At 41.6% G+C, this 26354-nt stretch overlaps 1 protein-coding gene across 3 annotated transcripts in view; it reads left to right on the top strand.

The window, feature by feature from the left end:
* The first annotated feature begins 7843 nt into the window (after nucleotides 1–7843).
* Nucleotides 7844–26354, top strand: part of FREM2 (FRAS1 related extracellular matrix 2) — a 122904-nt gene continuing 104393 nt past the window's right edge. For all 3 annotated transcript variants that reach the window (XM_069011859.1, XM_069011867.1, XM_069011876.1), the window contains exons 1-2: nucleotides 7844–13048; nucleotides 16670–16759. In XM_069011859.1, coding sequence (XP_068867960.1) covers nucleotides 7897–13048; nucleotides 16670–16759 — 5242 coding nt within the window. In that variant the 5' untranslated portion in view covers nucleotides 7844–7896. The remainder of the gene's footprint in view (nucleotides 13049–16669; nucleotides 16760–26354) is intronic.

The raw sequence follows: 26354 nt of genomic DNA, 5'->3' as shown, positions 1-26354 counted from the left end.
GGCCTCTGACCCTCATTATTTGGTGAGTGTATGTTTGGTAATTGAGCTTTTTTTAAAGAAGTTTTATAGCTAACTGCTTTTATAACTAGTGAAGGTAACTGCACATGTTGTGTGCTCAGTCATTAAGCACATCCAGAAACTCTAAATGCAAAATACTAATTGTTCTCCCTATTTTGTGCCATTTGGCTAAATATGTTCCCATTGAACTTGCCAGGGATTAATTTGGTTTACCAAGTTGTGTTGTACAGAGACATCAGAATGGTGGGCAATGTTTTGAAACTGTTAACTATTTTTGCTTTCTTGTAAACAAACCACTAAGAAATCTCAAAGGTCACAGCACCAGCCTTCGAACATGCTAAAACACCTGGGCTTTGGATTCCGTTCCATATCAGAGCACTAAAGAGAGCTGCATCACAGGCAAGCCTGTGGATACTTTAGATTTGGCTTCTCCAGGAATATGAATACACATGAAGTGGCAGAACTTCTGGAAGTGCATCCAAAAAAAAATTTTTTTTAAATAATTTAAAAATAGAAGTCCTGGAGGCAACAGGCTTTGAGCTTTTGAATCTCTCATAATGTGGAGTGGCATTTATCACATTTAATTTTGCAAGTTTAGGATTTAAGCACCTAGTCTAAGCCAGAAATATAAGCTTTTCCACAGAAGGGATGGAAAGATATGAGTGCTTTTCAAGCATCTTTCACAGGGTGAGATGCCTCTAACCCTCACCTCCCTTCACTTATCATAGGAGGAGCAGTGTCTGTCTGACAGCTGTCAAAATTTTTTAATTTCTAATATCAAGGCAGCAATATGTGATGCAAATCTTCCTATCAGGGCTGATAGATCCTGGTTTAACACACGATCAGTGGAGGAAGTAAGGTGCAAGGCCAAGTCAGACACCAAAAATGGCCTGAATGTGGTCTTTCTATGTCCAAAGTGGTGAGGAATGGCACATCTCATATACGCTTATTGAATGTATATTTGAAAGACTGTCTTACTAAAATGCTATAAACTCATTTAACTATAAAATTTAAGTTTAAAAAGGGGAATGGACCAAAGGATCATTCAGTTTAGGCAGCCATATTCTGCCTCTCACACTCAACATATACATAATTGAGATGGGAAATTTGAAACTGCCATGCCCAAGTTTTTGGGGTTTTAGGGTTCTGTTTAAGGGCAGCCAGCTGCATGTTCCCAGCTCTGTGGTGTGCACTTTCACTGAGAGATCTGTGCTTTAGTGCTGCTGCAAATATCTTTCTCCAAACACAAATCCCAGCTGTTCTTTGGCTTCCAGTTAATGTCTGTGTTGCCTGAAAGATGAAGTTAGGCATTAAGTACTTATCGATGCCTACAAAAATCTTTCATCTAAAATGCAATGTAAGCTAAAATTAGGATTCTCACTTGCTAACCACCATCTTTTGTCTGTGATGAACACCTGCAATCCTAGCAAGGCAAAATCAGTTTGATCTAGTGGTTCAATAGCTGTTGCTCCAGAATAGTTCCTATTTTATAGTATATATTGACACTAATTGATGGTTCATTTGAAAGTTCTGGAGAACTGGTTTGAAACTATTTTACAGAAAAGTCTGGAAATCTACTTGCAACATTACAAAAATGCCTAATTTTAATAGGTATCCAGGCGAACAGACACCTACATCCATATGACTTGCACATTAATAAAATTATAATCTATCATATTTTAAGCTGACTGTGATTCTTACCTTGGAAAAACTCACTGAAGACAATATGAGGTTTATCTGAATGGAAGTCACAGTATCAGACCCAAAAGGTTAAGATGTCTTTGTGTTTATTCCAGTTGTGTGTAAAATGGGAGTAAAGTTAACATCGGCTAACTTAGGGGAATCTCTATGGAGAAAGGGAACATAGTAAGGGGTTGATATCACTACCTGGATATGAAGAGGGAGGGGGGAATGCTGGTTCTTGTCCTCTTCACAATCTTAAGGCTTAGTTCTCATTTACTTTCCAGCCTGTGGCTGTCTAACATGAAGGGCAGTAGTTTATAGTCACAGGAAAATGTATATATGGCAGTGATACTGTTTGAATTTTAATACGATGAAACTGCCTGGGTGGGGTGGTTTTGTTATGACAACCAAAGCTACAAAGATTAGGTAAAATTTCTGTTATAAAGCGGGACAGAAAAAATTACAGTGAAGGGAATCTTAAGTGATTAAACTGCAATTTCTTCAGCCTTTGATATGCAATTTTAATAGTTATCCAAGGTCAATGCAGAGATGGCAGGATCATTCTTCAAAAGAGAGTTTTGTTACATTTTATAACAAATACCACAGCATCCTGAATTATTAAAAGCATTCAGTTTGGGGATACCTGACAGTTTGTTTGACTGAAGTTCTGGTCCTGGTTTAACAGTCTTTGTGGTGGAACATGACTGCATGCTATATAAAATGCGCAGTATGTCATGTTTATAGTATAGGTGTGCATAAAAAATATTTAGTTGATTGAAAAGAGTTCTATTAATAGGCAAAAATCAACATCTTGGCTTAGATAAATTAAAATAATTCTAAATATTTTTACTAAATATAATCCTCTGTCAGCTGCAGAATTACTGCACTATTTCATTAATTAACTCGCTCACAGAAAAATATACCTCCCTCCATCAAAACAGCAGACATCCAAAATATATATGAAAGATAGTAACATTCATCTAGATATTGCTGCAGTTGTTTTGATAACATATCATAGTTATGTTATAAAAGCCTCACAACCACTGAGATCACTCCTCTAAAGAAAAACAGATTGACTCTTCGAATGAACCACCTTAACATGATGTGAGTACTTAGTACAATACAGTCTCTCCTCACCACTGATCTTTCAGCTAAACACGAAACATGCAGAAAATTAACCACAGTAACCCATGACGGAGGAAGATCATCTCCTGAGTTAAATTTCAGCGTGCACAGCTTCATTCTACAGGAACTGCCAAACTTCTCTCTCAAGCTACTTCATAGACTTATCGGAAGAAAGTTAATTTGGGGCAAATATTCTTAATGCCCTAAGGCAGGTCAGAAGATAAGACAGGCTTGTGTGGACAAAGGCTTTTCTATTTCTTGCACAGCAACTTCTACTAAATCTATTAAAAGGTATTACTTTTTGTACAAGTCCTCCATTGCTTATTATAAGGGGGTAACCCTAAAATAATAAACTGAACACTAAACTGAATATTGCTATTAGATAGATATTGCCACAACAAAGATATTAAACTGTAGTCAGTTTGTACTCTAGAAAGTTTCATCTCAACTTCCTTTAACACCTGTGCTAGAATGAAATGTTTTACCAATAATTCCTTGTTGATACACAATTTAAGTTATAATTATAATTTATAAAAATATATGTAACACCATACATAACCACAAAAAAGTACCTATTCTGGATTGTACATTGAGACTAAATTATCATTGTCACTCATGACAGTACTTGGCCACTTCCTGTCAACAAAATTTCCAATCCTTCACCAATTTTATCCAAGAGCAACTTGAGAGAGACTCTAGGTCTTAAGGGCTTTAAATATTTTTTGGAAACAGCTATGCTGCTTATAGTGGGTTTTTTTGTTGCCTTCATTACACATCAAATAATATGCATGTGTGTGCCAGTATACATTTAAAAATAAGGTTATAAATTCCATAATCACAGTAAAGAAACTTCAGAGTCCAAACAGAAGACATAAACCACAGGTAAAAAAGCTTGATGGAACAACTTGTTTAGTCTAGTACATTACCAAGTCTTTTCCCTGTGTTAATAGATCAAGAAGCTGTATTTTGGCTTTGAAACAAAAAGAGTGAGAGTGATCAAAAGGCAGAGGAAAAAAAAAAACATAAAGGAAATCACATTGCTTCTGATGAGATCTAAAGTTGGAAAGAGCTTGAAGAAAGCTGACTTGAAAAGGAGGTTTTCAAAGAGGCAAGGTTGAAGTAAAAATAGGAACATGGAGGGTGGGCAGAGCACCAGTGCCAGACAGGTGAAAACAATTACTGGGACAGCAGCAGAATAAACCTCATAAGCTAATACGACAAAAATCTCAGAAGAACTTTAGAAAGATGGAGGGTGACTTTGGATTGAGTTTTGGAGTGAATGTTGGTTAGGTCATGTGGTCACATTTACTGTAGGTACATGCAATGTACAAACCAGTATTATATTCATCCCAGCATCAACCCAAAACAATTTTGAGAGCAGACTGTGTAAGTTTCACGAATCAAGGAATGCAACTTTATTCTAACAGAAACCAGTTACATTTCTTCACACTACAAAGCAATGCGAAATAAACTATGGATGCCAGATTTAATGGTGTTGGACTTTTCATGAACATCTCTGCCTGCATGGCAACAGATATTTGGACCGAAACAGAAGTCATGAAAGAAATGGAGGACAGGTTCCAGACAATGACCCATTCACAGAGTGTGATGGTAAAGAAGACATTTCAGGGACAACTCTTGAGGATGACTGGAAGTTACAGCTTAGCAATACTCTTGCATATACCCATCCAAAAACCTATGCCTAAGTTAATAAACCTATGATAATTTATAAATAGCCACTTGTGTAATAATTCATTAATGAAATAATGAACAAAAAGAGTATGGAAGCAACAGAAAGGTTGTTGGTTAAGTACAGCAACACACAGGCAACAGAAACACTCTCAGCTGGCTGACTTAAAATTTTCAAATTCTAACCTTGTTTCAGCAGACTATTTATACAGGATTGTTCTTTGGTTTTTGAACACCAAATTACTTGACATACTGTGAATGATGGACATTCACTCTGAGGCATAGTAGATATTGTACACCTTGCTTCTACATGCCCTTCAGAGTTGAATTGTAATAGCAAAATTACCTACACAACCAATTAAGTATCCAAGCACTCCCATGAATCCCACTTGACATTTCCATCCTCTTCCCCTGCTCTCCTAATTTCCTGGGCAAGATAGTAAATACACATTGGCAAGAGATGGCAAATCTTTTTGCCCTTGCAAGTTATGAAATACACTGTTGGAAAAGGTTAAAAACCCTTGACATTTGTATGTCATATTTAGCCTCCTTTACCAGCTTTTAACAACCAAAATTATTTCGTTTTTACTAACTTGTTTGAAGAGCATATCTGGAATTAGTTACATAATTTAGTACAAAACAGCTTCGAAATGTAATAGCAAAAATCAGGCATTGCTACTGTTTAGAAGTTAAGATTATGCCATATCAACAGAGGGCAGTCTTTGATAACTATACATTTGAATGAAGACTTGGAGAGCAGTAAACTTCTGTTTGCTTTATACAGGACTGTGAGTTGTATAGGTTTCAGTAAGGAAAATACATCTGTGATTCATCATCAAAAGCAGAAGCCAGATACCCCCAGGAAGAGCTGCATTTAAAACAAGAATATATTTGCACTCTTTTTTAGGTAAACAAGTGTCCTAAAATATAGATTTACCCTGCTGAACCTCACAGGTGATTTATTTCAGAGGAAATACTCATCACTAGGTTTCCAGACACATTTATTTATTATTGTTCTGTTAAATGAGGAGGTCGTCTGTGTCCTAGATCTTTCTGTTTCTATTTAGACTTGGAAATAAAGTTTAGTAGTATAGCAAAACTGCAAGCTTTCATGCAAAGATATATATTTTTTCCCTCGTCAAATATTAGTTCCTTTATTCACTAAAAAACTTATTTTAAAAGATCAATGGACTTGTTATTGGGCCTAGTTCTGATCTGTCACACTAACTTCAGGGACAACTGGTAGAAAAACAGTTTCGATTTACATCTATGTCATTAGATCAGAACTTAGCCAAGATGAATTTTCTTTAAGTGCAATTTTAACACAAGTGTTGGCACAAGCCAAGGAAAATACTTTCAAAATCCTCATCAATTCTATAATCTGGAGCATTTTTGTTTATGTTGTCCTGTGAAAAGAAGAAGAAATAAAGCAAGTCATGCACTTTGTACTTGGACTGTGGCACAAGAGCTCACTGACTTGTTTGACAAGACAGCAACTCTTAAAAATAAAGAGGACTTCTGCTGTTTGTACATTGACATTTACTACTTGGTGAGGGAGATAACAGAGGTCAAAGAACCAGACCCTGTATCCACTGAAAATAAGAAATTTCCGTATGAGACATAGGGCAACTCTATCCCTTTACTATTTTTTTATTTCTTTTTTTTCCAAAGCAGTGTAATATCTCAAAAAGTTTAATAGTTTGAATGCCTTGGTCATTGATGCCTGGGACTCAACAGAAGTATCTTCCTTTGAATCTTACAAATAAGACATTCACTGCTGAAATCCCAGGTGAATGTCTCATAAGGCTAGAAAAATGGTATCAGTGTTGCTTAACTTGCTAGATATCTAACTACTAGAATTACTAGCCCCTGCAGCAGCATCCAAGTCCATAAGTCTATTGCATGGGCTTATTTAATTAAATAGCTTTCAGCAGTATTCCACAGGTATGTCAGTAACAGAATATAAAAATATCTCACAAATTACAATAATCCAGTATCATAGAACTGGATGAAGATGTCTACAGACGTCCCCCCCCACCCCAAATCAAGCTGAATTATTCATTAGAAAGAATACTTAAATGTGAGTGTAGCTGTGCCCACACTTGCAAAATTCAAATTCCAAACTCGAGTTTTGCCATACAGAAACAAGATCACATGCCATAATGCTGCTCCACCACGGAAGGATAGGGTAAAAGATCATTTAAAAAAAAAAAAAAAAAAAAAGGAATAAAAAAATTACACAAATGTCAAACCAGCCTTCCGCTGTCTTTGAATCTGTCGCTTTGTCGTATTTTTCGCTTTCGCTAAGAAAGCTTTCTTAAACCAGAGTGTGGATCACATTTCATAAACAAGAAAGAATGTTAGCAACGGTGAGACGCGCTGACTCAAAACTCAAGAGCCTGCTATCAGGAGCTTGAAAAGGCAAGGAACCCCAAGTTCGGGCTCTCACTGATGTGCTTTTAACTGCAGGCACAAGGTGGCAGAAACACCGTGAGGCTCTCACCCACCCGCTGCTGTGACTCGCCGCCTCCGAGGAGCGACACCGGACACTAACTGGTACCGACCGATGTGTTCTGCGCCAGAGATATTTATACAACATTCTTTGTGGCGCACAGAACCGCGGTGCCGGCAGGCAGCTCCGCCGCAGCCCCGGGCCGCTTCCCATCGTGCGACCCATCCCGTTCCTCCTTGGGCACTTTTGTCGCCGCCCCCTTCCCGGACTCGGCTCTCGGGCAGCTCCGCTCCTGCCGCCACCCCGCGCTCACCTGGCGCCCCGCACCCCGACGGGGGCGGAAACCCCGAGCTCTGCCCGAACAGCCCAGCTTTAGTTCCGCTCCCGGGAGCCAGGCGGGAGCGGGAAGCTCAGTGCAGGGGCGGAGGTGCGCTCCCGTTGCTCCCGCGGCTGGCAGAGGTGCGCTCTTGCGCTGCGGGAAAGCAGCGCCGCCCTCCCCCCGATACAAGGGCTCCATTCCCGCGGCGGCTGGCGCCAGCAGAGCGCTCCGTGCCCATCAGCCCCCCGCTCCCGCACCGCTAAGGCTCATCCCACCGCTCTCCCAACACCTTCTCCATCGCAACCTGTTGGGCAGCCGCGGGAAGGAGGCACGGACGGAGGAAGAGAGGGGGATCTCCGCCCCTCCCCGTAGCTTGCAGGATTGGCATGCGGTTCTGCCCAATCGCGTGCGGCGGCTTCGCCCCCCGCGGGTGCCCATTGGCCGCTCAGAGGCGCGGGGCGGGGCTTGCCGGGCTGCGGGTCTCCCCTCCGGAGCGGAGCGCGGCGCGCTCAGAGCGCAGCGTGTGCGCGGGGTGAGCGGCGCCGCGCCGGCGGCACAAGTGGGGCCGCGATTCGGCCGCTCTCAACGCTTTGCTCCGCCAGCAAGGACGATGCAGCCTCTCCCCGCCAGACCGCGACGGCTGCTGGTCGGCTTGCTGCTGCTCCTGCTAGTCGGCTGCTCCTGGGTTGGGGCGGCAGAGCCGCCGCCAGGCAGCAGCGCCGCGGTCTCCTCGCCGTGGTCGCCGGAGGCGGCCCCCGTGGTGGTGGCCAACCGCGGGCTGCGGGTGCCCCTGGGCCGCTCCGCCTGGCTGGACCCCGCGCGGGACCTGGTGCTGCAGGTGCAGCCGGGTGACCGGTGCCACCTCACCGTGCTGGACGAGGACCCGCTGTGGCAGCGCCCGGGCCGCCTGAGCCCCCGGCGCTTCCCCTGCGACTTTGGAGCCCGCGAAGTGCAGTACTCGCACCTGGGCGGCCGCAGCCCCGCCCGGGACCGCGTCCGCCTGCAGCTGCGCTACGACTCGCCGAGCCGTGCCCTGGTGCTGCCCCTGGTGCTGGAGGTGGAGGTGCTCTTCACCCAGCTGGAGATCGTCACCCGCAACCTGCCCCTCACCGTGGAGCGCCTGCGGGGCACCAGCAACCCGCTGGACGCTCGCAGCCTGGAGTTCGCCTTCGAGCCGGGCCGGCAGCGCTGCCGGGTGGGGCTGCTGCCGCTGCTGGCCGGGCTGCCCCGCTACGGAGAGATCCTCAACTACCCGCCGGCGGCGGCGGGCGGGGGCGGGGAAGCGGCGGGGGGCGGCCCCATGCCTTCCTCGATGTGGGACTGCGAGGAGTTCCTGCGCCTGGGGCTGCGCTACCGGCACACGGCCGCCGGCGGCTCCCCGAACCGCGACCTGGTGCCGCTGGTGGCCGAGCTGCGGGAGGCGGCGGGCGGCGGGGCACTGCTGAAGCGCGAGTACTTCCAGGTGCTGGTGCGGATCCGCGCCGGGACTGAGAACGTGGCCCCCAAACCCAGCTTCTTGGCCATGCTGATGATGGAGGTGGACCAGTTTGTGCTCACCGCTCTCACGCCAGACATGCTGTCAGCTGAGGATGCAGAGTCACCGCCCGATCTGCTGCTCTTCAACATCACCTCTCCCTTTGGCCCTGGCCAAGGCCACATGGTCAGCACAGACGACCGGAGCTTGCCTGTTACCTCCTTCAGCCAGCGGGATGTGCGGGAGCTGCGCATTGCCTATCAGCCACCCATGGAGGACTCTGATCGGGAGCGGCTCTTTGAGCTTGAACTGGAGGTGTTGGACCCAGAAGGTGCTGCCTCAGAGCCCTTCGCCTTCGTGATTGTGGTGAAGCCCATGAACACTCTGGCACCTGTGGTGACCCGCAACACTGGTCTCGTGCTCTATGAGGGGCAGTCAAGGCCTCTCTCGGGCCCAGGTCCCAGCCCCAACCTGGTGGTCAGTGATGAGGATGACCTTGAGCAGGTGCGGGTGAGTGTGGTGGCAGGGCTGAGACATGGCCACCTCACTCTCCTGGAGGACACCCCAGGATCTGGTGCCCCTCGTAAATACTTCACAGTGGCTGAGCTGGCAGCAGGCCGGGTCATTTACCAGCACGATGGCAGCGAGTCTCCACTCAGTGACAACCTGGTGCTGCGGCTGGAAGATGGTGGCTCTCGCCACCGCGTTGAGTTCCTTTTCCCCATTACCCTGGTGCCCACTGATGACCAGCCACCCCTACTTAATGCTAACACAGGGCTTGCCATGGCTGAGGGTGAAACAGTGCCCATCACCACCCGTGCTCTTAGTGCCACTGACATTGACTCTCAGGATGCCATCCTACTCTTCACAGTGGAGTCTGGCCCCACAGCTGGGCAGCTCCTGCTCCGCCAAGCACAACCACCTCCTGGCTGGGAAGAGGAGGAAGAAGAGGAGGGCTTTTCTTGGAGGAGGGTGCCAGGTGTAGCAGGGAGCTCCATCATCTATGAAAAGCCAGTGAGACAGTGGCTGCAACAGGACATTGTGGAAGGGCGTCTCTTTTACCACCACTTTGGGGCTCATAGCCCTGGCCCTGGGGTTGTGTTGGACCAGTTCATCTTTAGAGTCCAGGATGACAATGACCCACCCAACCGCTCTGGACCACAGACTTTTGTCATCAGGGTACATCCTGTAGACAGATTAGCCCCAGAGCTCCATAGTAGCAGCAGCCTGCACTTAATAGTTGCAGAGCAGCAGGTGACCCCTCTGCGGAGGAAGCACTTGTGTTACACAGATCAGGACTCAGGAGACCGTGAACTTCGCTACACAGTAATTCAGCCCCCCATTGACACCGACTCCAACCACCCTCCCGAGGCATATGGAGCGCGCCTTGGATCCCTTGTGCTGACTGAGGATCACTCTGTGGAAGTTACACACTTCACCCAAGCCCAGATCAATCATCACAAGATCTCGTACCGCCCCCCACAGGAAGAGCTGGGGGTGGCCCCTCATTTGATTCAGTTTCAGTATCAAGTGCAGGATGCGGCTGGCAATGCAGCCAAAGGGACTTTCACCATCTACCTGCAGCCTGTGGATAACCAGCCTCCTGAAATCACTAATACTGGCTTCACTTTGCCTGAGGGAGGCAGCCATGTCCTTAGTCCAACTGAGCTGGATGCCAGTGACACGGACACTGAACTTGCCCATCTCAGATTTATCCTGACCCAGGCTCCTCGGTATGGCCAGTTGCAGCTTTCTGGGTACAGTCTGGTTCCAGGAGGTATCTTTGGCCTAGAGGATATCAGGCAAGGGAGGGTGGTGTATGTGCACAGTGGAGCTGAGAGCAGCAGTGATACCTGCAGGCTTGATGTAAGTGATGGGGTTCATTTTGTGCCCATCACACTGAAAATGAATGTGCACCCAGTTGATGATGAGGTTCCTACACTACGATTGCCCCCAGGCACTCTTGGTTCCTACCTAGATGTGCTGGAGAATGGTGCTGCTGAAATCACTGCTAATGTCATTCAGGGCACAGATGAGGATACAGATGACTTAATGTTGACCTTCATTGTAGAGGATCCTCCTCAGCATGGGAGCATCCTGGTTCAAGGGGTGCCTGCAGAGAGATTTTCCCAGAGAGATCTGCTGGATGGTGCTGTGGTATATGCTCACACTGGTGGTGAAATAGGCCTTCTGCCCAAGGAGGATGCCTTCAACCTTACCTTGTCTGACCTCTCTGAGAAGTGGCATGTCAGGGGCAATGTTATTCAAGGAGTTTCAGTTTTGGTGACCATTCTTCCTGTTGACAGTCAAGCTCCAGAGATTTTTGTGGGGGAGCAGTTCGTGGTGACAGAAGGTGACAAACGAGTCATTGCTCTTGCTCACTTCAGGGCTGAAGATGTGGATACCCCTAGCGATGATATACTATGCACAATTGTTGCTCAGCCCACATCTGGGTATGTAGAGAACATCTCTCCTGCCCCAGGATCTGAAAAATCCAGGGCAGGTGTAGCTATAAGTGCTTTTACCTTGAAGGACCTCCGTCAAAGGCATATTTTTTATGTCCAAAGTATACATAAGGGTGTAGAGCCTGTTGAAGACAGGTTTGCTTTGCGCTGTTCTGATGGCATTAACTTTTCCCAGAGGCACTTCTTCCCCATTGTTATTGTGCCGATCAATGACGAAGAGCCTGAAATCTTCATGCGAGAGTTTGTTGTGATGGAAGGCATGAGCCTGGTTATTGATACGCCTATCCTCAATGCAGTTGATGCGGATGTCCCTGCTGATGAGTTAGTGTTCACAATCACCAGGCTTCCCAGGCATGGCCACATTGTAAACCAGCTGGTCAATGGAACTGTCCTAGTGGAGAGCTTCACCTTGGATCAGATAACAGAGAGCTCCAACATTCTCTATGAACATGATGACTCTGAGACAAGGGCAGACAGTTTTGAGGTGCAACTCACAGATGGTAAACACACCATTAGGAAAATGGTACCCATCATGGTTATTCCTGTAGATGATGAGACACCCAGAATGGCCATCAATGATGGTTTGGAGATTGAAATAGGGGAAACTAGAACTATTAATAACAGGATATTGAAGGCTACTGATCTCGACTCTGAAGACAAAACCTTGACATACATTATAAATTACGGGCCAGGACAAGGCCTCTTGCAGAGAATAAAGCCTTCAGGTGGAGTTGAAAATATCACCCTGGGAATGAACTTCACCCAAGATGAAGTGGATAGAAATTTGATTCGATATGTGCATTTTGGCCAACAAGGAGTTCGTGATCTTATCAAGTTCGATGTGACAGATGGAATAAATCCTCTAATTGACCGCTACTTTTATGTGACAATAGGCAGCATTGATATTGTCTTCCCAGATGTCATCAGCAAAGGAGTTTCTCTGAAGGAAGGAGGGAAGGTAACCCTTACTACTGATTTGCTCAGTACCAGTGACCTGAATAGTCCAGATGAGAACTTAGTTTTCACTATTACCAGACCACCCGTTCGTGGTCATCTTGAATGCACAGATCAGCCTGGGGTACCCATCTCCACTTTCACTCAACTCCTGTTAGCAGGCAATAAAGTCTATTACATTCATACTTCAGAAGATGAGGTGAAAATGGACAGCTTTGAGTTTGAGGTGACTGATGGCTATAACCCTGTGTTTCGTACTTTCAGAATTTCCATCAGTGATGTGGACAATAAGAAACCTGTTGTCACAATCCATAACCTGGTGGTGAGTGAAAATGAATACAAACTGATAACCCCATTTGAACTGACTGCAGAAGACAGAGATACACCTGATGCACTGCTAAAATTTATCATCACTCAAATACCAGCTCATGGCCAGATCATGTTCAATAACTCCAAACCAGTCACCACCTTCACTAAACAAGATCTGAATGAAAATCTAATCAGCTACAAACATGATGGCACAGAATCAGTTGAGGATAGTTTCTCTTTCACTGTTACAGATGGCACTCATACTGATTTCTATGTCTTCCCCAACACCGTGTTTGAAACAAGGAAACCTCAGACTATGAAGATTCGAATAATGGCTGTGGATAACAGTGTACCTCAAGTGGTAATAAATAAGGGTGCTCAGACTCTCCGTGTTCTGGCCACAGGTCACATCGGGTTCCTGATTACCAACAAAGTTCTCAAAGTGGAAGACAGGGACAGTTTACATGTTACTCTTAAGATCAGAATCACAGAGGGTCCACGCCATGGCTTCCTGATTCACCTGGGGAAAGGCAACCACAGCATCAGCCAGTTCACCCAAGGTACTACAATACTTCATATGCTTTCTTTAGATCACTGGAGACATTATTTTTCACGCTAAACTCTATAATAATTGATGGGAGAAACTTTCCAACTATGAGCTTATTTATAATGGCTTCATAATTTTTTACATCTGTTTATTTTTTATTGCATCTATGACAGCTTTAAACAGGAAATGTGGTCTGCTGGATAGACACCGAATAAAGGAGCTTTTTTTCTTTGGAGAGCTTAGTCCAAATAAGTGATGTGATTTGCACTTTCTATCAGTCATAGTGATAAAAGTTTGGATAACAGAACTGGGCTGTACATCTTAAGAGACAGTGCTTTCTTTAACCGGTTTTATTTAGAAAATGGTATGGGAGTGGCCAAGCTATTATTAGCTACTGGTCATACCATGGCTAGGGCATCAGTTGCTGTACAGTCTGAGCACACCTAACTGTAAAAGCAAAATCGTTTCCCCACCAGTGGGAAATAATATATTATGAGTGCATTTGTTGCCTTAATTACACAAATCTTTACCACAAAGTGTTTGTAGTAAATTAAAAGGTAATGTAAACATTTTTAAATTATGTCAGTGGTACTTACTTTTTACATGGAACTAAAATATTCGGTAGTATAAATAGGGCAAAAACCACATGTGTCATATATTCTGAAAGAAAGCCTCAATCCAAGGCTGTGAAGTAACTTCAATCGAAATGGGAGCATTAGCTATCTGGAGAATTTTCCATGTTACTTTGTAATTACTTAATGGCTAGTTAATTAAAAATGAAATCAGGTTTTTTTTGCAGCCTTCTGCAGCTGTGGAATGAGCAGACAGCACCAACAGTATGGAGACTCAAAGTTAAAGGGGACTAGCCAGGCTGGGCTGTGTAGGTGGAAAGGCTTGAGGTGAACACTTGCAGTTGTCTGTGTTTATTTCACAAAGCCCACACTGGTACATACCTATGTTACAATATCTTGGCTGTAGCAATGTTCTTGTCAGATATACCAAATCTTTCAAACAGGCCTGATGAACTTTCCAATGGTTGGAGTGTCTTAAGTTTTGCAGTACTAGTGCAAAAAAGAGGATGAGAAGAGACCAAACTGTATCCAAGCTTTGGGAACCACCACAGCTCCTTAAATGTAAGGCTTCAGTAGTGAACTGCGAGTAATATTGAGAGTGTTAAACAGATTATCACTTATTTTAGTGGGTTTTCTCTTATACTTAAGAATGTAGAATTATTGAACAGGTGTTCCTTGAAAGCTGACCACTGCATAGCACAGTGATACCTCATTTGTTCTGAGGATGGGGAGCCCTTGGGAGAGGAACGTATTTCATTCTCTCTTGTGCTGTGTGGCCAGGCATACATTTGTCTGATGACCAAAATGAAGTTGTTGCTTAGCTTTGAATTGGCAGTCCAACCATGTGGCATGAAGGCTATCTTAATATCCTGGGGTTGCCCAATCTGGGTAAGAAGTATGCAACCCTTAGGAAAGATTAGTTTTAAAGCTAGTGAAGATCCCAGAAAGTGGTGTAACTTTACAAGTTCTTTGACAGTACTAGCACAAGCACTCTTAATTTGTGTTGGATTGAAGAGTGTTTTTAAGAAAAACACATTTCTTCAATAGTATTGGCCTTTGAGAAGGTGATGCTTATGCTATATTGAGACAAATAATTTTCTAATGTTCAGGGCAGCAATAAACAAGGCCCTTTTTTGTCATACTCATTATGACCCCAGTGTAAGTGCAGATTTTGCAATGGACTTTGGGAAGCCTCTGTATTGACTACTGGACCTGCTGTTACACACTTTCTTTTTATGTTTTGATCTTCCCTTCCTTTTAGGTCTCTTATCCTGCCATGTGCCACCTCTTTCAAAATGCTGAATAGTTCCAGTTTCATCAACATGTATGGATTCTTACAGGGCTTGTAAAACTTGGTTAGAGTCTTCCAGTTTATTTTGGAAAGGACCCCTTGAGGTCATTTGGTTCTATCCCTACTCAAACCTGGGACAACTTTGAAGTCAAATGAGACTCTTCAGGGTGGCATGCAAAAATGTTTTGAAAGCTGCTTTCTAGTTAGTGAAGTCCATCCTCAAACTCCCATTTCTTGGATTTGTGCCTGTGGTTGTATGAACAGGGAGCTGGACCACTTTGAGTAGGGTAACAGGATTTATTGTGTGCAAGCAGCATGAGCAGTCTGGTTTTTCAGATTGCCTGTAACTGAAAGAGAGGGTGGAGCAATTGTTTAGAACACAGCTTTCTGCCTTATGCTAGTGGAGATAATTATATTTTTTTAATTATATATTGGAAATATTAGAAAATTATATTGGATGTATTTCAAAATTATGTTGGAGAATTCCAACATAAAATTAATTTTAGCAGGCACTGCAGTTACATGGTTATCAATTGTGCTTACAACTAGGCAAGTTTTGATATAACTAGCACAACCTAATCAGCTGTGTAAGGAAAGCATAAACTTGCTCAAGTGACTCTGAACATGTTCTTAAGGAGCAGAAAAGAGGTCATTCTTTCAGTTATTTTGACAAAATTAAGGTCTTTGGATGACAAGTGCCCTTTTTTCTTATAAGGTGGTCCTGATCCTGCAAATACTGGTTCAAGTGCTTATCTCTGTGTATGCTGGAACCATGGATTTTGATAAGGCTACCCACATGAGAAGAGCTGTGTGTTTGCAGGATGAAAGATTTATTTGCTGCACTGGCATGAAAAAGTATTTGTTTGCATCCTCTTTACAGCCCCATGAATTTTTGATCTTTAACTTTCAAACATTTATGGAAGGGATTCTGCACTAGTTATTTGCCAATAATGCTCTTATCTTGTTTCTGCTCAAAGATGTCTGGTTACTTTTGGAACTGAAGGTTTTGTGAAGCTCTAACAGAAGTGCTTTTGACTTCTTTTTACTCGTGCATCCATCCTAACATCAGAGGAGAACCTGAATGATACTTCAGCCCCACTTTAATGCTATTAATTTCTAACACTTTTTTTGAAAAAGGTATCAGACCTGGTCCTTCAAAGAAAGTGACAAAAATTAGTTTTTATGTATTACATGTTTCTCATCACTACTCAAGGAAACCAGAAAAAAACAATATTAATTTTTTTTTTATCTTTTACATACTTTATGGCAACTGATGGTTCAAAATTTTACATCAGGTTGGTTTTGGTTTTTTTTACTGAAGTCTTGTCTGTTTACTTTGGTTGCATCTATTTGGGTTCTTAAAATAGTCAATCACTGTAACTGTCCTCTACAGTACTTTGCAGGTTGAAGAATGACAGAATCAATATCACAATCCTTGTGGAGATACTCCTCTGTTTAAGAAAATGGACCACTAAAATTATGAAATAGTTCTGACTGTCATGCCCATGTTTTTAAATTTCATTTCAGTTCTTTTTGTAAATACAGCTTAAAAGAAAAAGAGCTCTGGGGAGAGGGAAGTAAAGGGAGGGAGAATGAATGATATCTGTAAAACTTCAACACTGTTAATACTGAAATTCCTCAGTTCTGCTGTAGAGCCTTGACCTCTCTCTTGTTGAGGTTAAACTATTTAATGCATTGCAAGTTTTTCTATAAAAAACAGTTTCCTACCTTCATAATTTAAAATAAAATCTTTTTCCTGATCTCTTTCCAGCTGATATTGATGATATGAAGATATGCTATGTTTTACGAGGGGGTGACAATGCCACCAGTGACATTTTTCATTTTTTGGTTGAAGATGGTGGTGAGTACTCCTAAAATTTCAGTTTCTCTTGTTATTTAAAGACAAAGAATTTAAGTATGCTTTGGGAGTTGAAGAACATTGAATTTAATTGAGGGAACTCTGTGTTATCTCCTGGAATGTGATTTTTTTTATGGCTTTCCTATATTGTGAGATATTTCTGATGATTACGAAGAGAGTTGTCAATGAAATGGTAATAGCCCCTAATGAAAAAACCTCAACCTAATCTAGCAAGAAAGTGAAATTCTGTAAACCTACTCAGATACCTGGACTTTCTGTAGTTTTACCTTTGTATTCCCTGTGCAGGCTCTTTACACATAAATTCTCTTAAGTCTTTATCTTGAGAAAATTTTCATTTATGGTTATTCTTGTCTACTTTTTTAAAGCTTCCAGTTCTAAGACTGTTCATACCAAAACATTATATCTGATGTACCTGTTATGTAGAGTTTAAGTTTTGACTCTGCCTACTTAACAGAATCCTCAATGTCTTGTCAAAGATCTTTGTCAGGTGACTGGTGTGAATTCTCCTGGCTAATATTATTTTCTGGGATTGTGGTGGACGCAGAAGAAAATTATAAAAACAGATTGAGAATACTGGCATGTACTCATTTGAGGAAAAAATATGTAGGGGTTTTCTGTTTGTTTTAAAAGCACAAAGAAAGAACAGTTGAAAGGGTAAACAAAATGCATCAACGGGCTTTTTTTTTCCATCCAAAGTCTGACTTGATATGGCTATTCCTAAATCTAGATATTCCTCTGTGTGGTAACAGGTGGCTAGATTATGTTACTTTAATGCCTTTTTAAATATGTGATACATAGTTCTATGAGTAATTGGCAATGAATTTTATTAGTTGATTTAATAATATACTTCTTAGAAAGAATGCTTCAAGTTAGCTGATTGTCAGCTCATGTACTCAGCTTGTGTTACAAGAAGCATAGCCAATTAAGGGTATTAAGATCAGTGGACAGGGATTTGTTCTGTCTGTTACAGACTGGACAGTTTTGTCATCATCTACCATTGCTGGAGTGGGATATTAAAGCATGTTTTACTGTTTATTGTGCTAGAAAAGCACAGAGGAAACACTACCTTTCGAGACTTTTGGAAATGTCTTTGTGAATCTTTGTGACATTAGAAACCAGGTAGTGAGATAAGAGTTTGCAACACTTGACTTATTTTCCATAAATGTTTTTTTTCACTGAGCTATAGGTTAGAGAAGCTTAAAGGTATCTAAAATGGAACATGGGATGCTGTCTTTTCATAGTAATACTGTTTTATGACAGGTGTCACCATAAGGTGACATTGTTATGATGACATTGTTATGATTTTTGAGTTATTCTTTTAGTAGGTGAACAAATTTTAAGTCTTGAGATCGTTTCAAGGTTTTGTGTGATAGGAGTAATTAAATCTGATGAAAGTTTCCTCTCAGTGAACTGTTTTAACATCATATCTTAAAACTGAGTTGCCCCTTGAGAGCCCAACATTTGTGGGACTTGTCTCCATGATATTTAACACTTCATAGTGGCTAATATGTAGTTAAAGCAAATTGCACTTAATATATTCCAACTCTATACCAAGAATTTTTCTTTCATTGGAAAGCTTACCTGCCACATCTGCTTCTATTTGGCAGAGTTGTAACAGCCTGTCAATTGTAACAGCATGCAATCTTCATAATACAAAGAGTCATGATGATAACAAGGTGCTTGCTGATTTTTAGAGCCTTTGGAAGTTGTGGCATTATTGTCTTAGAGGCTACTTAGCTAGATGGTAAGACGGTCTTTGCTTTTCTGAGGCTATTTGTTGACAGAAAAATGAGCTGTGTTGCATTTCTGAGTATTTCTGATTTTTAAGATGGTAAAGATGCATTTAAAATTGATGAAGTTGTGATAAAAAAATTAGTAGTTGTCTGTCTCAAATATTTCAAATTTATTGGCAATGTCTTTAGAATCTGTAATGGATGAAAAATCCAGCAATTTAACCTACTTCTATTTCCACCCTCCTCAGAAAGACTTCAAAGCCAGTGTTTTGCAACTCAGATGTATTTTGGCAGACTTTCAGTGGTGGCAAGGCTATTGTTTAGGTTTTTTTGATTTTAAGCCAAATCGTATTAAGAGACTCCACACAAGAGCTGAGTGAAAGATGGAGCACAGGTGATCAACATCCTTTGTAGAAAGGCACACTTCAGAGTTCCATCTTCTGTATCAGGATTTTTGCAGTAGTAACAGGTTTGTGCTACCCTACAGTGCCCAATGCTATAAATTAAGTAAGTGGGACTTCACTTAAACTGAATTGTGTGATAGTCCATAAGTGATCTGATTCAAATCAAGAAGCATTTCTAAACATGATTCAATGAATGAATATGCGTTCATATAATTCAGCTAATGTTATTTCAAATAACTTAAAAACCCTAAAATAAGTCACATCTTGCAACCCAAGTATTTTATATCTTCTAGGCTTTCATGCCTCAGCAATGGGAACATGCAACAGCAGATCCTGCTCTTTTCATGTGATGTGAATTAGAAAGTTATTTTTGCCCCAGACCTGTGAAATACTTTTCTGCATGTCCTGTGATATTTGTTCATAGTCTCTGAACTGCAAATAGAAGAGCATGACTTCCTCTGGGTCTGTTTTTTGGTGGCTGATCTGCCATACTCATTATACCATGTCTTAGGAGAATATAAATGCAGAAGCTCTTTTGTTGGCCTCTTAAATGACAGTAGTCTGACTGGGGCTGAGGCTGTTATTTCATGCAACTGCCTGGAGGCCAAGTACAACGAGTCATCAAACTGCTCTGGTGTGAACTTTGTTGTGGATTTGGAATTTTGTTTATCTTCTCACATGTAGTAGTATTTATGGTAAGCAAGTTAGGGCAACAGCAAACTAGGTGGGTAGGTGAGAGGAAGAGAGCCAAGTCAGCCCTCTGCCAGCTCTTGGCCCCTTGCCTGCTCCATTTCTCGCAGTGGGAGTAAGGTGAGTGCCATGCTGCATACCAAATCATGACCTGGGATCTGAAAGCATGAAATATGGTACTGGAACAAGGTTGTTCGCCTTGTGGCCAGGGGAGAAAACTGGAGTACAGAGAAATGAAGAGTAGCTTGGGGATTATGGCTATCTCATAATAAACTTTGCGAGTATAACTAAAGAGAACAGAAATTAGCTCAATATGAAGAGAAAGGAGGGCCATTTAAAAGGAAAGAAAGCCCTTAGGACTATAATTAACAAGCAAGACCATAGGCCTGCTTTATTCAAACCAAAATTAGAGGTTACATCAGGAAGAACTGGTTCAGGTTTAAAGCTCTGAAAGAGTCTTATTGTCAGCACCAATTACCTACAAATGTATGGCTCTAGAGATCTTCTGGCTTTAAATGGAATTTTTAATAAGAGTAATTAAAAAGTAAAATATATTGAACACAATTCACCTATTTATCAACACTAGTGCTTTTTAAAGGTAGAAAGTGGTTTTATTCTTCCTATATAGGGATTTAGCCTCAAGATGATTTACTAGGTGGGTGAGCCCATGCATTTCTGTTGTACTTACATTACAGAGTCTTCTTATTCTATCAGATGCTGCTGAGTTAGCATTTGAAAGAGCTGACATTTTGAAAGAAACTACAGTGGTTCATATTAAGAATTTACTTTCCATTTTGTTTTGAATTCTAATCTTAAAATAATCATGTGGAGGTCTTTTGAAACTGAAGAAGTGTTATGAGTCCATTTTCGCAAAACCTTGAAGAAAGTGTGGAATTTTCTTTTTCGTAAAGGTTGCAAAATAGTCTCAGTTGAATCACATTCCTCTAGAGTGGCCTCTACATTCCATTAATAAGGTGGAGACAAAACTCTTCTTAGCAAGTGCAAGCATGTGACAGTGGTGAATCCTGATGTTTACATTATTAAGTTCTTAATTCAGTGATTAATAAAGGAATGAATGCTACCAGAAGGCAGGGAAAGCAGGATTTTTTTCTCGTGGGGAGGTAAAATGCAAATATAGACTGATAGTTGAATTCTTGGATGTATTTCTGGTATGTAGGTTTGAACACTATTGAAAGACTCACTAGATTAAAATAAAAGATCCAGTTGAAAATGCTTGAGCCTTTTAGTAAGTGAAAAACACACTTGCAGGCTAACTTGTATCTGATAATTTTAATGAGAAGTGGCAGTTTCTGCAGCAAGTTCATATTACTGCAAGCTTGAGAAAATTATGTATGTATGGCACTGCATAGAGTAGGTGCTTCAGCTGTGCCAAATGGCACTAATCTGCATGGAATGAAAGTTGACAGAGAAATTAGCTTCAGTGTGTTGAGCTCTTGTGCCTGTTTCGGAAAACTGCACACTACAATTTTACGCTGCATCCCTTATGAGTTGTCTGAGGCATTTTTGCTCCTTACGTGAACTGGGCACGGAAAATGCAGTTAAAATTGAAGTCTGTTGTTTACCTTCTCTTTATTCTTTGCTTGTTTGAGATTCCTTAATGTCACTGCAGTAAATCATAATAATTGACTAAGAATATGGATTTAATGCCCACCTATCCATTCTGTAGAATAGAAGATATTTTCTCCTGAAATGTGCTGTTTCAAATAATCTGAAACTGGTTGAACTGGTTTAAGGCAATTTTTTCGCCAGATTCTGCTGATTGTGTAGAGTAAAACAAACATACCCCAAAACTGGAACTAAACTCAAACCCCAGCACAACCTCCATGCCTCCAGAGGCAGTATCAAAGTGAAATACATTCCCCTGCCCAGCAATGGGTGTCTGGGCTAGCAGTACTACTGCAGCAGTGTGCAGATGCCTGTTAGAGAGCAACTATTGTGTTCTTTTTTGATTCACAAAAGAAAAATTCTTTATTTTCTTTAGGTTTTGTAGATAAATCCGAAATGTTCAGGATCGGGTCATGTAAAGTCAATGAAGGAATGTTCATCTCTTTTAAACAGTAGTCTGCTCCCAGATATTTTTAAAAGAAGACCTTGTTCTTGGCCTGCTTGTTACTTGACTAGTGCTCTCATCACAGTAGTTTGCCATGTTTGTTCTCCCTCCTCCCCTGCCTGCCTTCTGGAGCTTGAAAAACTGTCAACCAGGATTGCAGCACCCATGGAAGAAATTCCTGTGTTGAGCCTCTAGTATTTTTTTGTTGCAAGAGGCTAGAGCCACACTAATAATATTTTGCAGTACAGTCAGTCCCGTTACATTTTCCTGTTTTGAGTAACAAAATAAGATAACCCTGATGTGGCCTTTTAGGTCTGGAGCATTCTGAAGAAAAACCCCAGATTGTGTGAGGGGAAAACCCATTTCCTATTCAGCTTTAATCTGAACCATAATCTGCTTGTCCCTTACCTAACTTCTTTCTCTGCTCAATGCTTAAGTGGAGTCCTCTGAAGTGCTTCTTTATGACTGCTGTGATATCTTGCTACACCTTGCCTCAAGGGTAGAATGGTTTCAAAGGGGAAGTAATGACAGATTCTCATAGCTGTTTTAGGAATGTGAGGATCACTAGGGAAACAAGAATTGTTTTATTTCAGGCTCTTTGGGCAGCTATTCTGACTTAAAGCCAAAGCATTGCAAAGCCAAGGCTCACTAAAACTGGTGATTTACATCATTAGCTAAATCTTACTTAAACTTTTCATTACAGATCCCTAAATGCCTTAACACAGCACTGCATTTTGCTGTACTAACATTTGGCTAAATCCCCACTGAAGCAAGAATCTTTCAAAAACAATTCCCTGAAGTTAGCTTTTAAGCCTAGTTTATGGGAAAACTTCATAGACTTTTCCCAAATACGTTTAGGCAAGAAATTCAGCTGAAGAATCACTGTTCCACTGCCTAGAGAAAGCTCTCCATTAAGTTTGTGAAATACAATTATTTCATCTGTCATCCTTTGTTTTGATAAACAAACAGTATTTTTTAGGAACTTTACCATTCTGGTATGCTTTTTTAATTTGTGAGAGAATAATACTACACCCTTGACTTTAATTATTAAGCTATAACAGTTGTCAGTGCTGTTCTTCAAAGCCAAAATGCTGATGTGTTTTGCTGGGTGAGCTGTAATAATAATGTTGGATCAGACCTTTTTGGATTGAATATCTGATAGTTCTTAAAGTGGCAAACTGGTAAAATACGATTCGGAATTATTTGCAGCATCCTTGCTTGACCTCACTTGTACCATTTGGGCACACCAGTCTTGGCAAGACACATCAACTACATTTATCCTTGGCTTAAAAATGAGGTCATCACATGTTGGTGGTTTGCTTGCCATCATTTGTCAAGTACTGTATTGGATTCTGGTCCATTGCCAGGTTTGTTGCTGCTGTTTTAATATACTCTAGGATGGTGCCCAAACAATTTTCCACCTCACACTTCTTACTGTAAGTATTACCAGGGGATTTAAATAGTTTGACACTACAGTTTATATTAAAAAAATATGATCAAAATAAACTTAACTGTAAATAAAAAATGAGTTCATGGGGTCGTTATTGTGAATGTGGCAGCAAGGTCTCAGCAAAATGAAGTATCTGTGAAAATATACAGGAGTAAGAGATGCTCATATGGGGCATATAGAAAGACTGGCACAAGCCTTACTAATCTCAGTGGAAAGACTTTCATTGTCTTCTATAGTAGTTGTTATATTGGTCTCCTTTTCCTGGCATTTTAGACAGAATAATGGAAATTATTAAATTTTCCATTTCTAACTTGAATATCACCTTATCCTCCAAATATATACATAGAAAAGGTCAGCTTTGTCTAGTTGAAACAAGATTTTTTTTTTTTGAGATGAATAAAGGTAGCTCTGTGATTTGGCAAGAGAATTTTTGTTCGTCTTTAATTATTTGGGTTCAATGGTGATTTTGTCCAAAAACAAAGCTTTTCCTCTGCTCCCCATCCTGGAGTTTTAATAATTTTTTTAAAAAAGCAAAGCAGTGTAATTGAAGGGGTGGGTTTAGATATTGCCTTGGATTAGTAGAGGAGAGTCAATTGTGGTTTTAATTGTCTTTTATACAGAACTTAGGGCACTTTGTCCAAGCATGGAAGGCTCGGATGCAATTCCTTCCTTCGAGAGGCTTTTTAACCCATACTCCCACTAATGTGCCTTCACTTACATTCTGAGCTGTTTTGTATTAATTTTCTGTTTGCTGCCCAAGTATATGATTTCTGAATTACTCTTTGGAACATTGCCTTCACTTGGATGTTCCATTTGCAACTAAGTATTGTTACTATAGGGCCAAAAAATTCTGTCTCATTTTTTTTGTGTTTGTTCCTCCTCCCTTTCCCCCCTGTATTTCTCCTTTGCTGCTAATACCTGCTGTGTTCCACAGAATAAAATGGCTTAAACAGGCCAGTTAGGAGCAGTGCCTCTCCGAATAACCCCAAGTCTGGTTGTTTACATCAGGGTTTAGAGCAGACAGATACTGAATCCTTTCCAGTTCTCCTTGAATCAGGGCCAGTGTTCCTGTCTTCCATACAGAATGAGCACCTGGACTGTTGGGCTCCTTGAATAGAAAGGAAATGTCTCAAACACCAGTACCTGTTGACAGTATTTTTCTAGTTTCCAGCTGAGATCACTTGCTGAGTAGTCACACTTTCAAAGAAGATATAGCTGCAACAAAGTTTACCAGTTTAGCGCTTGGAGCTCAATCACGCTTGTTTTGCTGAGCTGAATAGCACCATTGATTTCATTTGACCTGGTCAGATGAGAGACAAGGAAGGTATAAGGTAGCTGTATAAGTACTTAGCAGGCTTTTTCCTTAAAAATAATCCACAATTTAGGTTTTATATTCTTGTGATATAGAATAAGGCCTAGATAGCAGCAAAAGAAGCATGACAATGAGCTGTAAAATTAGGTCAAAATTCAAGAATTAAAGGGATTAAGGAGACACACTAGGCTTAAGTAGAAGAATTGAGAACTCTCAGCACTAACACTGATTGCCAGTGACATGAGAACCTGCAGAAAGACGCTAATTCCTAAAGTGAACTATAATAAGCTTGTAAAATTATCTTGGTAGTCAGTTGGAAATATTTTTGATTTGGATGTTCTGAAGAGCTCTAGAGAAGGGACACTGGCTGCTGTCAAGAAACCCTGCTCACAGCAGCACAGCTTGTTTAATTTCCCAACTTATTTTAATCAAGGGATTCTAAACAGCCCTCAGGATAAGTTTAGCTTTTATCACTTCACTGGCCACTTAACTGTGTAGAGTCCCCTAGAATTCCTGTAAAGGTTCATTTGAGTAGTAAAAAAAATCTATGCAGGAAGTTTCTGGATTTCTTTAAAAATTAGGTTGATATTTATACAGAGAGTGATAAATATCTCTGAAACAAACAACAGATGCATGAAAAACAGTATTCCAACAAGAAAAGTTAGTATTAATCTATGGAAATATGCTAAGAATAAACTTAAATTAAAAATTGAGAAAATATAATGATGGCATACGTTGTTATCAAAGTTTTGCAATTTGTGCATCTTAATTTACAGTGTTCTCACTGTTGCAAGTCTCCGTTTGCCATGCTAGATATTATAGGGACAATTCTTGCCTCGTCAACCTCTGTGTTTTTCCTGGAGAAATGAAGACAATTATTTTTGTTTCATAAGCCCAAATTTTGCTTGGATACAGTTCAAATTTTCCCTGAAATTACATTACCTGTTCCTTATAATTGGCATTGAAGTATGTTAGGAAGCATTTTGGTTGACTAGCGCTTAATGGTGGTGGCAGTAAGGTGGAGTGTTTAGGGGTGAGAATCAAGGCCAACAAGATAGGTATCCTGGTGAGAGTCTGTTACAGAGCACCCAACCAGGATGAAAAGGCAGAAGAAATATTCTATAAGCAGCTGTGAGAAGTCTCACCCTCACCAGCACTTGTTCTCCTGGGGGACTTCAGCTTGCAGCATGTAGATCCAGTACAGCACAGAGGAGGCAGTCGAAGGAGGTTCCTGGAAGGTATGGAAGACAACTTCCTGACACAGCTGGTCAGTGAGTCAGCCAGGGGAGGTGCCCAGCTGGACCTGCTGTTTGTGAACAGGGAAGAGCTGATGGGAGACGTGGTGGTTGGAGGCTGTTTTGGGCACAGCTATCACAAAATTAATGAGTTTTAGATTCTCAGAGGGACATAAAACAGGATCAGCAGAACTGCCACCTTGGACTTCTGAAGGGCCAACCTTGGCCTGTTTAGGAGCCTGGTTGACAGAGTCTCTTGGGAGACAGTCCACAGAGGCAGAGGGGGCCAGGAAAGCCTCACATTCTACAAGAAGGAAATCTTAAAAGTGCAGAATCAGGATGTCCCCATGTGCCAAAAGATGAGTTGGTAGGGAAGAAGAGCAGCCCGCCTGAACAGAGAGCTTTGGCTGGAACTTGGGGAACAAAAGACTTTATCACCTTTGGAAGAAGGGGCAGGCAACTCAGGAGGACTACAAGGATAGCATGAAGTTATGCAGGGAGAAAATTAGAAGGGCCAAAGCCCAAGTAGAGGTTAATCTAACTACTGCCGTGAAAATAAAAAAAGTTTCTATAAATACATTAGCAAGAAAAAAAGGACTAAGGAGAATCTCTATCCTGCATTGGATGTGGGGAGAAGAATAATGACAAAGGATGAGGGAGCAAGTTCACCCTCAGTAAATTT

The sequence above is a fragment of the Aphelocoma coerulescens genome, chromosome 1, assembly GCF_041296385.1.
Source record: "Aphelocoma coerulescens isolate FSJ_1873_10779 chromosome 1, UR_Acoe_1.0, whole genome shotgun sequence".
Classification (NCBI taxonomy): domain Eukaryota; kingdom Metazoa; phylum Chordata; class Aves; order Passeriformes; family Corvidae; genus Aphelocoma; species Aphelocoma coerulescens.
This window is presented reverse-complemented; position numbering and strand designations above follow the sequence as displayed.